The 16,774-nt window shown below is 35.8% G+C and overlaps 2 protein-coding genes across 2 annotated transcripts in view; one reads left to right on the top strand and one right to left on the bottom strand.

The window, feature by feature from the left end:
- LOC588382 (protein FAN) overlaps positions 1 to 9,708 on the top strand; it is a 34,921-nt gene extending 25,213 nt beyond the window's left edge. The window contains exons 17-23 of the mRNA XM_030984655.1: positions 897 to 955; positions 1,493 to 1,628; positions 3,457 to 3,667; positions 4,133 to 4,283; positions 4,653 to 4,755; positions 6,162 to 6,271; positions 6,751 to 9,708. Of these exons, the coding sequence (XP_030840515.1) occupies positions 897 to 955; positions 1,493 to 1,628; positions 3,457 to 3,667; positions 4,133 to 4,283; positions 4,653 to 4,755; positions 6,162 to 6,271; positions 6,751 to 6,842 (862 nt within the window). The 3' untranslated portion in view covers positions 6,843 to 9,708. The remainder of the gene's footprint in view (positions 1 to 896; positions 956 to 1,492; positions 1,629 to 3,456; positions 3,668 to 4,132; positions 4,284 to 4,652; positions 4,756 to 6,161; positions 6,272 to 6,750) is intronic.
- A 1,687-nt stretch (positions 9,709 to 11,395) lies between these two features.
- Positions 11,396 to 16,100, bottom strand: LOC115918601 (transcription and mRNA export factor ENY2-like). Its single transcript, XM_030984648.1, has 5 exons — positions 15,994 to 16,100; positions 14,724 to 14,804; positions 13,888 to 13,958; positions 13,038 to 13,112; positions 11,396 to 12,500 (listed from the first exon to the last, which is right to left on the bottom strand). Exons 1-5 carry the CDS (start codon positions 16,014 to 16,016, stop codon positions 12,424 to 12,426), a joined length of 327 nt encoding a protein of 108 aa, XP_030840508.1. The 5' UTR covers positions 16,017 to 16,100; the 3' UTR covers positions 11,396 to 12,423.
- Between the last annotated feature and the right edge of the window lie 674 nt (positions 16,101 to 16,774).

Here is a 16,774-nt window from a genome sequence, read left to right as displayed (position 1 = left end):
TGAAGATAAAAGTACAGCTACAAATCACAAAGAGTGAGTAATGATGCTGTTCTGCATTATGATTTATTATGAAGCCATTAAAGGGGAACATGTTCTGGGCTCAAATTCTTTCTCATTTTATGTTGAATGAAAATGAAAGTGACGAGAATAGGTTAAAAAATACTCTCTGGCGTCCTCATGTTGCTTTTTATTTCATTTTGTCTCTTTCGTTTTTCATTTTTGTTGTTGCTTCCTCATAATCCATATTTCCACTTTCTATTAAAAATGATCATGTAAACTTTTCTTTAAACATGGTATGATTTTATTCACATGATTTATGACATGACAGGTATCAATCACACAAAAATCCTTAATATCTTTGCTGGTATGGGAAAATATTCATGGTTAACATGATATTCAAAACTTGTTGAACATATTTATGTGAAATATGCTGGTTGAAAAATGGTGTAATTATTGTTTTATTGTGTATGTCTGTCAGTATTAGTTATATTATTCCTATAACTTCCTTATTATCAGTTTTCAATATTTATTTTTTTATGAGTATGACAAAAATTGGGAACAAAAATACAGCATTCGAAACTTACAAAATATTATTTGCAGTAGACTTTTCTGTTCTTGTAGTGAAAATGAAATTGGACTGAAACATGTTTAATATGGTCTCATATTGTTTGCATGTGTATCAATATATGCAAGCGGCAATTTCTTTTTCTTTCTACCTTCCATCAGTAGAATTTTATGATTTAAAAAAAAAGTCATATCCATCAACTCTAATATGAGGCATTTAGAAACTTTTATGTTCTTCTGCATAATAACTAATGATGCAGGGACTGAACTATACCTTCAATTTTAGTTTAAGTGCAGCATTGATAGAACTTTTACCTTTGTTTTCCCTCCAGTTCTGTGTGTGATCTAAAGCTTTCAAGTAACAACAATACAGTCTTCTCAGTCTCCAAAGGTGATTATTGCAATGCTAAAGACTAGTTATTATGCACTTTACATGTACACTGTATACCTTAGACTGGGCTTAATACTATCAGAAGTTTGAAGAAAAAATGAAATTCAGAATGACCCCAAATAAAAGCAATTTTTTTTTTTTCATTACAAGAAACGTGTAGCAATACCTCCTTATTACTCGGTGTTGACTTCATCTTTATAATGACACTGTATTTTCCAAACTATTTACAGTTTAGAAAAAAAACATTTGAGTGTACACATGCAAGTGGTATTGTAGTAACTCATTTAGCAATTAAGTGGCTCACTTGACTGTCTGAGTTAACAGATTCTGATGCTTGATTTTAAAAAAAGTGGTTCAAAGAGTTCTTTCTTTAGAAAATAGAAAATTTTAGATACCTTTGATTATGTATCCAACATTTAAGTGAATTAATGATAGAAAGATTTTGATTAAGGTGCATGATGATGTATACTTGATCTAAAGATTATGAATATGATCTTGTTTAACCTTGAATGTTGTTCATTTTCTTACACCTGACAGATACGCAGCTGAAGATGTACTCGTTTGAAGACCAACGTCAGCTGCGGAGCGTCAGCCTCTCCAACATGGCCCTGTCCAGTGTGATAATCACCCCTGACGACAAGAATGCACTCATTGCATCATGGGATAACTCAATGTGAGTCATGAGACACTAAATATGACGGACAAAGAAAGCGGACAAAATCTACAGTTCCTCAGGTAGACAAAGGAACATCCCTTCACTGCTATTATGTAAAAATGTGTAGAACAGGTGTCACATGCATATTCACCTGTTCTACACATTTTTACATAATAGCAGTGAAGGGATGTTCCTTTGTCTACCTGAGGAACTGTAGATTTTGTCCGCTTTCTTTGTCCGTCGTGTTCATAGTGAGATGTTCTTGTGTGGATAAAATTATGCATTATTTATGACTGTTTTAATTTTGTGTGACTTTGTATCCAAATACAATTTTAAACGGTTCATTTTATATCATATTAACCTCCTGACCATTAACACTTCATGACACAGAAGGCTAAAGGTCATCCAGGGGTCAGTTCATGTCATTGTTTTAACCCATTGCCTACAGGAATTGGATGACCATTGTATTAAGCCTATGGGGATGAGAGATTTCAATGGTCAGAGGGTTAAAACACTAGCTGAAAAAAATTTCTTAAATAGGTACCCTTATGGGTTAAGATTAACCTGATAAACCTTTAGTTTATCACTGAGTCACTGGGGAAATAAACATCCAATAGATCAGTTCACAAATGTATTCAGATGTATGCATGCCTTTAGTAGAGTAACAATTCCAGAGCTAGGCAGGTGATTGCCCGACATAACAACAAGTAACACTACCTTGCTTTGAAACATGTGACTTTAATTAAACAGGGGGAAGAAACATCCATAATAGACTAGCTTGCAAATGTATTCAAGTGTTTACCAGATTATCAGTACTAAAGCTTGCAGCTGATTATTTAACAATATAGTGACTGTTAATGCCTGCAATCTGCATTCTGGAAAAAGCATGTGAATAACAGGTGAATGAAATAGCATCTATCAATTCACATCCCTTTTTTTTTTTGGGGGGGGGGGGTCTCACTTCCAAGGCATGCATCGGTGGAAATGTAAAGACTCTGAATGCTACAATAAGGGTCTAGAAGTGTAAGGTCCATTGATATTCATTAATTCTGCCGACAATGTTTATGCATACATTCAATCAAATGTATGCATGTCTCCTGCATATGGGGTGGTTGTAAGTAGTGGTTTTAAGGAGTGGTTTTAAGGAGTAACTGGAAAAAATGAGACCTGAAACTTGGTGGGGTATATAAGCAGCTTGTGCCCAGCTATCTTGTGGATGCAGTGAGCAGGCAAGGCCAGAGTACAGACACATGTAACGGGCTAACAACAAATATGCAAATCATGTGATTTGAATTACAAACAACATCTGACACACATACATAAAGAAAGGACATATATCTTGCACACAACACCTAACATGTAATACTGAAGACTGTACTACTGGCCTTGTTTATTAGTATTTATGCCAGCCTTTTTCTGCTGGTATAAATCAGTGATTGCTAGTGGGCTGCTTTTCGACTCGAAAGCTATATTTATATCATTGGAACCTTGACAGGTAATGTGGAGAGTAGTACTACGGTATGTAATAATGTTGACAAAGAAATGTCAACTATCATGAGAAATATAATAAAAGGATAAAAATTGACATTTATGGAGTATACATGTATCATGTACGATGAGATTTCAAATTCTCTGTAGTAGTATTCTTCTAAGTTTGATTTTCAAAAGAAATTGTAGTTTGTCCACATTCGGACCATTTAGATGAGGAATTGTAACTTTATGAAGTTATTTTCCTAGTTGTTGAGACTCGTTTTGTAAGACGGTTTTGGATGGAATTTTTATTTTTCTATTTATTTTTCTATTTATCTTGTTTACATCATCAAACCTGCATTTGACTACCACACAGATATGTATACTCAGTGGACTATGGGCGTGTCTTGGAGGTAATCCCCGCCCACGACGATGCAGTCTCCGCCCTCTGCTGGCAGCAGGGCTCTTCCATCTTTGCGTCTGCCTCCTGGGATTCAACGGTCAAGCTATGGGCAGGCGAGGGCCTCAACGGAGGGGGCCAGAGGATAGTGGCTGATGTTCTCACAGAGCTAGATCATGATTCAGGGGTAAGTTTGTTATCCAGGATAACGATATATGTGGCCATTCATATAGTTATTAACAAGATAGCTGCTGCACCATACTGCTAGAAATATTGCTTACCAAAGACATATATTTCCAATTTATGTTGTAGTATCATTATTTTGATTTTAGAACAAGAACAAAAAAAAACAAAAAAAAATCGTCATTTGACCAGTCAAAACATTTCAGTTTAAAACGGCTTTCAAAATATACAATTCAGGGCAATCCCTTCCCCCCCAGGCCCTGCCAACTGGGAGTAGCCCCTTCCTTTTCTTCTAGAGGACATGTATTCTCATTCTCTTTAGGACAGTCAATATTTATAGGATGATTGAAATAATAATTACTTTTGTGGAACCTTGTAGAACTGTTAATCCTCAATTCCAATAATGTATTTGTTTGATTGGACTTTTTTAAATGTGATTGTAACAAGCATTCCTTCTAACACTGTCCAGGTAACCTGCACAGAACTGAGCCAAGATGGCAGCCTCCTCCTGACTGGTACCAAGGACGGGGACGTCAACCTGTGGAACGTCGAACACCAGGTAGCGCTACGTCACTTCCAGAGCCACCATGGACCAGTCAATGTTGTGATATTCAGTCCTGGTGAGTACAGCACAGAAGTTCTTTCAATCCAGCATTTACAAAATTGATGTAGAATCATTTATAGAAAGATTGTTGTTTACAAAGATTTTTTCAAGTACACCATAAAAAGCTTTTTCAGATTGTTATGAGATTATTCTGTGATTTGAAAAAAATTGTTATTAGACGTCAAACTGTGTTAAACAGCATTTTTCTGTGATTAAATTGCTCATGAACCTTGATTCTGAATGCAGTATGTTTGTCATATTCTTACTCAATTGGGTGTCATTCGGGAGTGGTTTCTTATTGTTGGGTTTGAGATGCTGGTGCCAGAGTCACCATACTTCAAGTTGTTAATATCATTTTTTTCCCTCTTCATATTTTTATTCATAGATTGTCAACAGATGGCTTCTGCCGGTCAGGATAGCTATATCCGAGTGATCGATGTAAACACAGGCACAGAGGTGTTTGCTAAGGATGGGGAACATGAAGTGAGGTAAGACATCAGAGGGTAGAAGGGTCAGGATAGCTATATCAGAGTGATCGATGTGAACACGGGCACAAAGGTGTTTGCTAAGGATGGTGAACATGAAGTGAGGTAAGACAGAGGGATAGAAGGGTCAGGATAGCTATATCCGAGTGATCGATGTGAACACAGGCACAGAGGAGTTTGCTAAGGATGGGGAACATGATGTGAGGTAAGACATCAGAGGGTAGAAGGGTCAGGGTAGCTATATCAGAGTGATCGATGTGAACACAGGCACAGAGGAGTTTGCTAAGGATGGTGAACATGACGTGAGGTAAGACATCAGAGGGTAGAAGGGTCAGGGTAGCTATATCAGAGTGATCGATGTGAACACAGGCACAGAGGAGTTTGCTAAGGATGGTGAACATGAAGTGAGGTAAGACATCAGAGGGATAGAAGGGTCAGGGTAGCTATATCCGAGTGATCAATGTGAACACAGGCACAGAGGTGTTTGCTAAGGATGGGGAACATGAAGTGAGGTAAAACATCAGAGGGTAGAAGGGTCAGGGTAGCTATATCAGAGTGATCGATGTGAACACAGGCACAGAGGTGTTTGCTAAGGATGGTGAACATGAAGTGAGGTAAGACATCAGAGGGTAGAAGGGTCAGGATAGCTATATCAGAGTGATTGATGTGAACACAGGCACAGAGGTGTTTGCTAAGGATGGTGAACATGAAGTGAGGTAAGACATCAGAGGGTAGAAGGGTCAGGGTAGCTATATCAGAGTGATCGATGTGAACACGGGCACTGAGGTGTTTGCTAAGGATGGGGAACATGAAGTGAGGTAAGAGAAGGGAAGAATACTCAAGGTTTGAAAGAGGAGTTGGAGAAATTCAAAAGGATAATCTCTGAATATCTGCCAGTACTTGTTAATCATTTATTTCTGCATGTCAACATTGGCTCAAAATATTGGCTAAGGGTGGAAAAAGAGGCAGGTTATGAGGGATGAAGACACACAAAAGAATGCATTTTGAATTATATAATGTGGAAAGGAATCATTGTGACAATTAGTACAGCTTATTACAAACCTGAAGCATGTCGGAATACATTGATGAAATGTGTTAAAAAGAAATTTATGATTTTGTTTTTGTTTACTGACCCTAAAATTAACATTATGTCATGTTTTTCTCAAATTGCTTCAATGTATTCATTCTTATATGCTTTCATATCAAGTGTGAGAATAATATTCTCTACCAGAAAATATGATACAAATGTGATCCTTGAAGAGTTGTTATTTCTGTTAACATTTTTCTTGGGGGTAATTATCGCTCTGATGCGATCCAGTTTGACTGATCATTTTCTTTCTTTTCTTTTCTTTTGCAATGAAGGTGTTTATGTTGGCTTGATTTTTCTTTTGTTTTCTTTTGTCATGAAGGTGTTTATGTTGGCGAGATCATATTCTTTTCGCCGGTGATGGAGGTGGGAATCTTATGGTGTGGGACATGGCCAAGGCTCAGTTAGTAGCATCATTCAATCAACATATAGGTAAGTATATTGGAATTGGAAATTTAATCAGTATGTGATGAAGATTGATTTTGTCCTATATGTTGCCATGTTCCAAATCATTTCTTGAGATAAACCAGAAATTTGGTATAAGAAAATGTAAAGTACACGTTTTTGAGCTAATTCATGTTTTTTGTGTATTTTTTAAATACCGGTATAGATCCTCATTAAAGTGATTGTCAACAAAAAGCACTCTCTATAGTGAATTAAATCAGGAATTGCAAATAGTTGGGAATATATATTGGATGTGAAATATACATTTGTACTTTGAAATAAAATTAAATTTTTTTTTTTTTTAAATAGATTCCTATAAGTCACATTTTGTAACTCTTTGAAATGGAATTAAATATTTATTTTTACCTCTTTGTATTCTTTTGAAAAATGATTCCTATATAGTCACATTGTGTAGAGAGTTGTTGTAGCATTTCTTTCTTTCTTTCTTTCCCATAATGTTTTAATAGGAGCAGTAAACTGTATCCAGGTATCATCTGATGGTTCCACAGTGGTTACAGGAGGTCAGGATGCAAAGATCATCGTCTGGAAAAGCTCATGAGAACTCACCAACTAGTGTGCAGAGCCGCACTCGGGCTCAGTTTTACACAACTTGATGGCATGCAGAACTGCTCTGCTTAAAGCAAGATGGGCTTGAACCGATACACGTGCAGTCTGAAGTTGGACAGTTCTTTATTAACATCCAGTCAACACACATCGGTTTGTAGATCATCTGAATGATGAACAATAATATTTGAACAAGATGGGCATCAAGTCTATTCAAAATGACATGATTAAATGCCCTTCTATTTTAATAATAGCAAATAATATACTGATAAGAGATTGTGGCTTAATTAATCCACATACATGTATGATTAAACCCATTGCCTCTGGAAACGGGATGGGTCCTGTTTTAAGATAATGGGAATGATAGAATTCTGGAGTGAACAGGTTAATACGCTTCTGACTATAAAGAGATGATACACTGATTAGAAATAGAAGTTTTGGCAATACTTATTTTAAATGTGTGCTGTTTTGAGAAGAGGTTGTTTATAGAGAGGTAGGCACCATCTTTGAGTACTTAAAAACTCCTTCATGGATTCCATCTTGATGTCACCCGTATCATGCTCTCTAGATTCTTACATACTGTACTTATTCTTGTATTGCTTTTAGCTCACTTATGTAATATGTTTTGGGTATAACCTGTGAGGTACACTGAATGTCAATGCAACAAGTTGATCAGAAGCATAATCATCTCAATTTATTTGAAGTGTTCATCTGTTATATACTTAGGTTGGGGTCCAAGGGAGTATATGTTATGCCAAAGTCAAATTATATTCAGGGGATAAGGTCACAGGAACTTTATTAGATTTTAAGCTGCATTTTAGTATCTGTAAACTGTTGTAGTTAAAATGCTTGTGGCAAAGTTTAATTGAGTTTGATATCATATTTACATTCCATCACACACATGAATAGTAGGTAACTTTGCATTGAATATGATTTAATTGTATTTTCAGAAGAGAGAAATTGTTGTATATATTTTTGGTATTATATTCGGTGTAGGCATTAGAGGGGGAAATTATATATGGGCAAGGCTGCCCAAATTGTTATTTTGTTGTATCAATGATTTTGTCTAAAATCTCAAAGTTGCCGATTTATGGCCTTTTATTTTTTAAACCAGTAGATGTATTTCATTTTACTCCTTGTTAAAAACAGATGAACAATATGTAGATGGTCTTATAGCAATTTTTATGTGAGTTAAGTTATCACAAAAATTACAATTGTGTATATCTGGGATGTTAAGAATATTAACATGCCAGGGCCTCATTTCACAAAACTTGTCATCAGTGACAAACAACAGTTTTTTGTAATGAGCTAGTGAAGTCCTTGCTTCTGATTGGTTATCAGCAGAATTGTCACCGATTTTTGTCATTTGTCATTGAAAAAAAGCTTTGTGAGACGGGTCCCAGATCTAATATTATTGAAACTCTTTTATATCCTCATCCTTAGGCAAGAAGGTGTAAAGAGAAATTCAAATCAAATCAGTTTGAATATGCAATGTATTTAATTAATCTTCTTTGAATTTTCTGTATTTCTTATTTATGAATTAAAGTGTAATATTCATGCCTATTTGCCAATACTACCCAACTCACACTTTATGTTGTATCAATGTAGACCCATTGTAAAGGAAAAGGATAATATGTGAAGTAATTAAGCCGTGTATCTACAGGAGGTGGTAAAAAAAAAGAAAGAGATCCATCAAGGCGACAAACAATGTGTATTGCAACTCCTCTGTCAGTAGCCTACGCATCAAAGCCCTCAACTAATTTTCTTTTTATTATACCAAAGTGCCTCATGCATTTTCTTCTTGCTGAAGTGTTTTCCATTATCAGTCAGTGTTGATTTTTCTTTGCAATGGAGCTTTTGCAATCTTTGTCTAATAAAGACAAAAAAGTTCATGGAAGGTTATTTCTTCGGTGTTTACTGACAGTTTTACAAATGAATGCAACGATTTAAATTAATTATTACCTAGCTAAAGTAAAGAACAATTACATATTTGTTCGAACTTGATTTCCAGCAACCATATATTGTTGTAGAGGTACCATATATCAAATGAACTGGCCAATTATTAAAAGGCAACAACATCTGTAGCAAAAATACACATGATCATTATATTTTGAAGAAAACAATTAGGGAGGATTTAGACTTTACTGTAGAAAGCAAGTTCTTGTTTTGCGAGACAAGTCTTTTTGGATTAGTTCCTGTAAACTAACTATGTATGTGTAGGTATGATGATACAATGTAATCGAATCTAACCTTAATTAGAAATGCCAAGCAGTTCATATTGGAAGATGACCCGTTGTAGATGTAAACAAAAACCAGAAGTATGTTTAATTCACCTTGCTAACACTAATTATCTAATCTACTTAAAAATGTATAACTCCAGTGGGGAGGTTGTATTACCGGTTTTGAAAGAATGAGCCATCTAATATTTGCAGTAATCTCAAATCTTGCTGTACATGTATCTAAATGTATTTTGTTACACTGTATAATGTGTTCCATTTGATTTTGTGAATCCTATACCCTGGAACGGTCCGATACGACTCGAGATGTATCAAGTATTTATTCATTCAGAAAGCAAATTATGCAGAATTTTCTTATCCACATTTTGAATGCTTAACTTGCCAATAATGGCCTTTTTAAATTGAAACAGGTACGAGGAAAAAAATGCACTTGGTTTACATCTTTTGTTCATGTACAGCCATGGCCTATGATTCATAATTTTGTCAATTTGAGTACATCTGTTACCAAAAGAATTTAAAAGATTCTACACACAGTACATCGCATTACATGTATAGAAAATACCAATATTTTGTTTCCTTATAAGGGAGTTTACAGATACAATCTGCGCATGGGCAGATAAAGGTCATTTGTACCAAAAAGGTAAAACCCACCAGAGATGAATACTGGATATGCGCTCATGAAAGTTGTGTAACATTATTCATTTATGCACCAACGGTACATTCTAAGATATTCAGGTGGAAGTATTCTTTTCAAGAGGGCAAACAAAAGGTATTCATGAAGCACATCTAGGACTTTGGCAGTTATTATTCTAAGATGCTCAAAGTGGAACTTCTCCATGTGTAAAAGATCTGTGGATATTTGGGGTCATTTGTACCATGTGCTATCTGTAAACTCCCTTATTAGAGGATCTATGATATAATGACCCAAGGGAGAAGGCATTTTGAAGGAACAGGAGGGTTGTCCATCACAATCCAATTTGATATTCACGATTTAGGCATGTTTCAAAGTACTTTTTTTTTTCTTCAGCTTTCATGCAAATGAACTTACAATTTACAAAGCCTGGATTGACCTTCAGTATGTAAATATCATTTATGTTTAATGTATTAACAATTGTGCAATCATTTATGAATTCTGTCGTTTATGGTATGTTCTACCTTCCTTAACATGGATAAGGGCTTCAGAATAAATAATAAAGGCTCAAGAAAATTAGTTTGTAGTTGTTAATTGACACCAAATAACAGATCATAGAAGACTAATTAAACAGAAACTATTCATTTATTACACAAATTGCAAAATATATACATTTTTACAGAAAGAAATTAAGGCAACCAAATACAGGTGTCCCTCTTCTTTTTCCCCCCAATGATATGCCTAGTGCCTCATTACAAATAATTGTATTCTAATAGTCATCAGAATGCGATTTTGATACATTATGTGTTGTTGGGTAGGGCAAGCCATTGGCCCGAATTCACAAAGGAGGTTTGTCAACAAACCTCCTTTGTGAATCCGGGCCATTATGTTTGTCCTAACAAAAGTGAATGAAATAATTTTTACATTATGAAAATGGTCTATCAAAATATATAGATACCTCCCACATCATTAAAAAATACACAATTTGACAATAATGATCCACTTTTAAAGAGCAATTCTGGCTACCACTATGAGTACTTCTACCTCACCTGTCTTTTATGAGCAAACAATTTGAAATTTGGCACAAACAGATGTTAGTGTTGTAATAAATCACAAGACTTGGGATAGTCTGTCCCAAGCTAGAGTACTTGCTGATTCACATTCACACACGCCATCTGTGGTTGAAAGTACATCGGGCACATCCACCAAATACAAATAACATACTATGGAAGACTGCCTGCATCAAACCAGTGAAGGCAACGATGAGATCATATCATCTATTAGGAGCCAGTAAGGCACTTAAACAAGATTTAAAGAGAAGGTTGAGTTCTGGGAAGAGATGAAAAATAATTTGTGAGCGTTCTCATTCTTATTATGCAAGTGTGGAAGAACATCAGATAAGACATGTTACCTGAAAAGCATGGCTCTTCAAATGCCTTTATATTCTAAATATGTCATGTAACTCGTAAAACTTGGGGGGTAGGTTTTTTACGCCACGTGTTCGTGTAGTCCCATATACATCTATCTGTGTACAGTGTTGGTAACTTTACCAAGACTTGGCCAAATTTCGTATCATTTTGATGATTCCAGAACCTTACAATACACACAAACTCTTATATGCTAGATGATCAATCTTTTCTGGTCGATTTCACACCATTTCTTTCACAATGCAATCACATGACCAGAACTCAACTTAATCTTTAACACCCTTCTGGCTCCAAACAGACAGTATGAGGGATTCATCATCTTCTTCATTTGATTAATAACATAGTAAAAAGTACACCAGGCTGTCAAAAAAGGGCAAATTATATGGTACTTCGAGTAGACTAATCACAACCTCCTTATTTTTTAAAGTGTTTAAACCAGTGATTTCTCTTAAATGATGCTGATATTTGAGGTCGGTAGGTAGTGCGAATATCACATGCTAGCATAAAACCTATAACATTCAAAGCACACTTTTTTGAAGATAATTTCCCTTTCAGATAGAGTTTGAATACACAGAACAGAATTTGCATTAAAAATACACTATATTTCAACACTCTATTAAACATGACTATAATATTTATGATGATCATCTCACAAAATGAAATCCTCATATATCACCTCTCACTAGCAGATAACAACGGATTCAGATTGATACTGCCCTGTGACAGTCACAGTGAAATCCCCAAGATTAAATCATCAGATCCTCGTCAACAAACCTGATTACTTTTTTAGTTAGTTGCGACAATTGGGACGGAACTTCCACAGAATCTCTGAGTGCACTCCCAGCAGATAGGCGGTTTAGGGATTACACTTGAAAAATCATTCAATGACAATAATGTTCGGACGCAGTCTCTAGGCTTTGATACAGCTAGGGCCCTAGCAAGATTTCATACAAGTACTTGATTTCTAAAATCCTACCTAAAGTATGGGCGTGCAAAGCACTAAATCTACAGAAAACGATAGGCATTTTATCCATTGTTTGCCTTTTTGAGTGTATTATGAATATATTCTTTTTGAATGAATGAATGAAACGATGCAGAGGTAGACGCCTTCTCGACATTCCTACTCAACATTACAGTAGAGGTAATCACTTGGGACGACACAGAACAGAGATCAAGGTGGAGTTGGAAACACGCAGTGAGCGAGTCGACCTTTGACACGCTACTCAAGAGAGTTGCTGGACACACACATGATGGACCCGGCTCGCTGCAGCAGCAGGATTATCAGATGTTGGATTGCTGGGCTAGAAAGGCTCGGATCCGATGCAGCAGTTCTCTCTTCACCTCGTCGGGTACAAGTTCTGGCGATGATAAATCATGCAGAGAAAAAAATAATCAACTTTCTGAGAGAAATGGAAATACAAACCCAATATATTGATTAAAATCATACACTATAGTATAAAGGAGGCCAATTTTTACGGTACAGTAATACTACATTGCTTTTGACATCTAAAGCACCTTTTTTGATGAAAACGATCTATAGTCTTACCTCTTTAAGATACACTGTCAATATTTAACAAAGTTCTATGGAATTTTGCAACAACTGAGATTAACATAAACTGTTAAAGGTCACTGCACTCCTTATTACCCGACTATACCTAGGTTTTCAAAAAATTAAAGTGCACAGGAACAGAAGGATAACAAAATTGATAATTTGTCACTTTTCAAATCAGTAGAAGCGGAAAAAATGTTTGTTTAACCCATCGCCTATGGGAACTGAATGGCCCCTTGTAATGAGTCTATAGGAATGGCAGTATTCAGTCGTTATTGGGTTAACTTTAGTCTGCTTCATGAATACTGGTCTTGAAGTCTAAAACCATTGTTGGTGATGACTTTACCTCTTCCTTTGGGTGTTATTTCAGCAACCAAATCATCTACAGTCACATGCTCTAGTCCTTTTCTCCTCACAACCTCTGAAAAAGAAGATCACAGTCGGAAAAGAAAAGGGCTGAATGGACCATATATACAGTAAATACATTCAAGCAATCTTCAGAGGAAATAAATATGGAGAATTGGAGATGCTACCACCAAATAGGACCTCTTTTAGGATCATTCATAATCTTGGTTAATTATTGTTTGGCCATCACCTCATAATCACATTTATTTACACATTCTCAGCAAGTCTACTTAATCGGTTGGAAACTGTTTTATTTGCACATAGCTTCCCATTGGTTTAATCCAATATTGTGCCAAGTGTTTAATGTGTCAAAATACACATTGTACTTTTTGAAGCTCCATACAACCCTAAAATATACCCTTCCTGTCCCCCGTTTTTGGTCAGTCACTTACTTTATAAGTATAAACATCTTAAATCAGGGATGTTTCTCATAAAATTCAACATCAATGTATAATTTTTAAAAAATGGATATCATGCATGATAAAAAATCTTTTATATTCTTATCAAATGATAAAGCATTATTGGGTTTGTCATTTTGAAGTCTGGGCCATATTTCCTAAAATTTGTTAACAATGACAAGATACGATAATTGTATAAGCTACTACTATCCTACATCTGATTGGCTGTGAGCAGATTTGTCATACATCTGTGCAGTTGCTACTGATAACACATAATATGAAACAGGACCCTGTTCTTGAATTTTAAGCCGTCTCCTCCAATCCAACTCAGCCAGGTTTAGTTGGTAAAACTCTCAATCCTCTCTCTGAAAGGATTTGCCAAAGATTTCTTACCTTTACAATGTGCCTTCAGTTCATCTCTCCAGCCTGACTCTATCAGTTTATTCCTCAGGAGCTCCTTCAGTCTAAAAGATAAGATCATAAATGTATGTCAGGATTAGGACATAGAAGGGAGGACAAGAAAAAAATAAAGCTTGTAATGTTCTATGAAATGCGGTCTTCACTCAGAACATGCCATTTTTCTCAAGTTATTCTAATTTTCTTATCTTTAAATAAATCTAGAGGCGGTATCCTGTAATAACATTCTTGGATGTATAATATCAGTATCAAAAATATACAGGAAAAATGAATAACTTTTTTTTTTTTAAGCATAACAATCTATAGCAATTGTACTATTCAACGTTTTTTAACAAAAGATGAAGGTGGTTTCCAGTACAGTAGGAGAAAACTTTGGGGAGGAGTAAAACAAACCCCCCCCCCCCCAAAAAAAAAAAAAAAAAAAAAAAAATTGGGGGGGGGGGGGATCTGAAGATCGCTCAACTACAATAGGCTCTGTTTCATCCCTGATGTAAAATCTGTAATTGCTTCTCAGTTGTGTTTTTATGTCTATTGTTCATACTGGAGCATTTCCTAACAAATATATACTCTGGATCTGCCCCTCGTTAATAGTGCAACAGTCTTTTGAAAATTTATGTTTTAAAATTGTGAACATTTCCAACAAGATGGTTTAATACCTTATCTTTTTTCTAGAAATATAGGCCATATAAGTTGGTAACAGATCTGAATAAGATCTTAATATTCTACTTGGTATTTTGTTCCATTTTTAATTGTCATCTTAATATCTAAACCTGGTGGTCATCGCCTGATTATTTAAAATATCAGTACATTACCTCTCTTTCTCTCCTGTCTCCACCAGTTTCTGGTTGATACTGGCTCTCATCTGGGCATCTTTAATCTTTCTATCTCCATAGCTACAAAAGGAGAGACAGGTGAAGAAAGAAAGGAAGGAATGATGAAGGAATGATCAATCATATTTTATAAATCACCAAGCTCAAATAAAATTAAAGGCTTAAACTTAAAGTTTCAGACTTTCAGCCAAGTAAGCAGAGCTGCTAATCTCCAGAGCAGAAAATCAGTAATCACAAGGCTCAAAATCAGTAATTTGGGGAATAAATCAGTAATACCTATATATATGCGGCGATATGAATCTAAAAAAAAAACGGCACACCAATTTTGGGGTGATTTTACTCACACAAAGTGGCTGAACATCAATTTTCAGGTCATCACAACACATCACTTTTCCATGACAAATTTGCTTCTATTAAGAGAATAATTGATACTTTTCCTTCTTTCTTAACGAGTGTTGGATGGCTGCCATACTGCACAGTGCACAGCACTCGTTATGATAATTCACATTCCGTACTGCCGCAATGATCGTTTATTTCTGTACCAATTACGGGAAATCTGTACTAGTTGGCAGCTCTGAGTGGGTCACGTCACCACACGCATTAAGAGCGACCACTTACTATTGAAACACAAGTTGAAGTGGTTGAATGAACTGTTATTTATTCCTAACTAGAGTCTAGTCTAAACCCTAGATCTACTTAAATTTTTTAAATAAAATATAGTCTAAACTCAAGTAAAATTAATTCAAATGTTTTTTATTCAAATTATTATCAGGAAAAGTCTTCTTTTTCATTTTTTTCTCTCCAAAACTATCATCTTTTTCTTTCACTTTCAGTCCTGATTTCACATTCTCAATGAGTTAAATAGACTTGAGGATTTTGATATCGTAAAACTGATCGCCTTTCATTCGATCTGTCAGTAAATTGACTGTTACATACAGTTAGCCAAAAAAAAAAAAAACGGCGCGCAGCGCGCCGGGCGAATGCTATGGCTACGCCGAAAGCTCGACCAGTCCTACGGGAAACTTCTGGCATGTTTGCGCTTGGCTGACCGGTCGTGATCCATCCAGGGAGCCCAAGAAGAGATACCCGCGAGAATCTGACGCAGGTTACGCTCTAAGATTGGGCGGCACGATCAAAACAATCCTGTCATGAATTACTTCACATCTTTAACACACTTATTCTTCACTCAAAATTAAATTTTTCATTACAAACTCTGCAAAAAGACAAGTAATGTACCGACAGTGAAACTTACTCGGCCATGATTGTAGTTTGCATTCCTCAATTGTTGAACTAATCGACCGGAATTCGAAACGGCGGGAATGTCATTGACTATCATCTACGCAATTTCCAAGTACCTTGTAAATAAGCGTATATTTCAGTCTCATGCTTCACAATTTTCAGTCTTTTTTCAAGTCGCTTTCGAGTATAACGATTTCACACAAGGTGGAAATATTATGTATGTTTAATTATTAATGTACCCTTCAACAAGAAATAGCAATAAGAAATACAAATTAATATGGGAAGATACATAAAATTAAAACAACTGCTAGGCCTATACTGCAGAGAAACACGGAGCAGAGAGAGAGAGAGAGAGAGCTTGGGAACTACCGGTACCCCCCCCCCCAATAAAATTCAATCTTTTTTTTCCCCTTCTAATTCGATGCCATATGGTGATTTACAAATGTTGCTGACAAATTTTTGCTCCTTACGCTATACTGGCCCTGGGTAATTAGCTAACGCTATGCTAGAAATTAAGTTGAGATATAAACACAACGGTTCATCAAAATCTCGTCTTACATTTTACCTTCCAGGATTGCTCCCTATCCATGCAGTCAATTGTTCAAACATCTGAATATGGTCAATTCTACTTTATGAAATTTCCTCTCTTGATTGAATTTTTCTCTAGACCTTGCATACCAGTAAAAGGCCTATGAACGTTTATTTTCTTTTTTAAATAATCAGTTTCTCTCCTCTTTCTCTCCCTCTCTCTTCTTACACAACTCCCCCCTCCTTTCTCTCTCACTCTCTCTCTC

The sequence above is a fragment of the Strongylocentrotus purpuratus genome, unplaced genomic scaffold (assembly GCF_000002235.5).
Source record: "Strongylocentrotus purpuratus isolate Spur 01 unplaced genomic scaffold, Spur_5.0 spur5_contig_834, whole genome shotgun sequence".
NCBI lineage: Eukaryota > Metazoa > Echinodermata > Echinoidea > Camarodonta > Strongylocentrotidae > Strongylocentrotus > Strongylocentrotus purpuratus.
The sequence above is the reverse complement of the archived record's forward strand: the minus strand, read 5'-3'. Positions and strand labels throughout refer to the sequence as shown.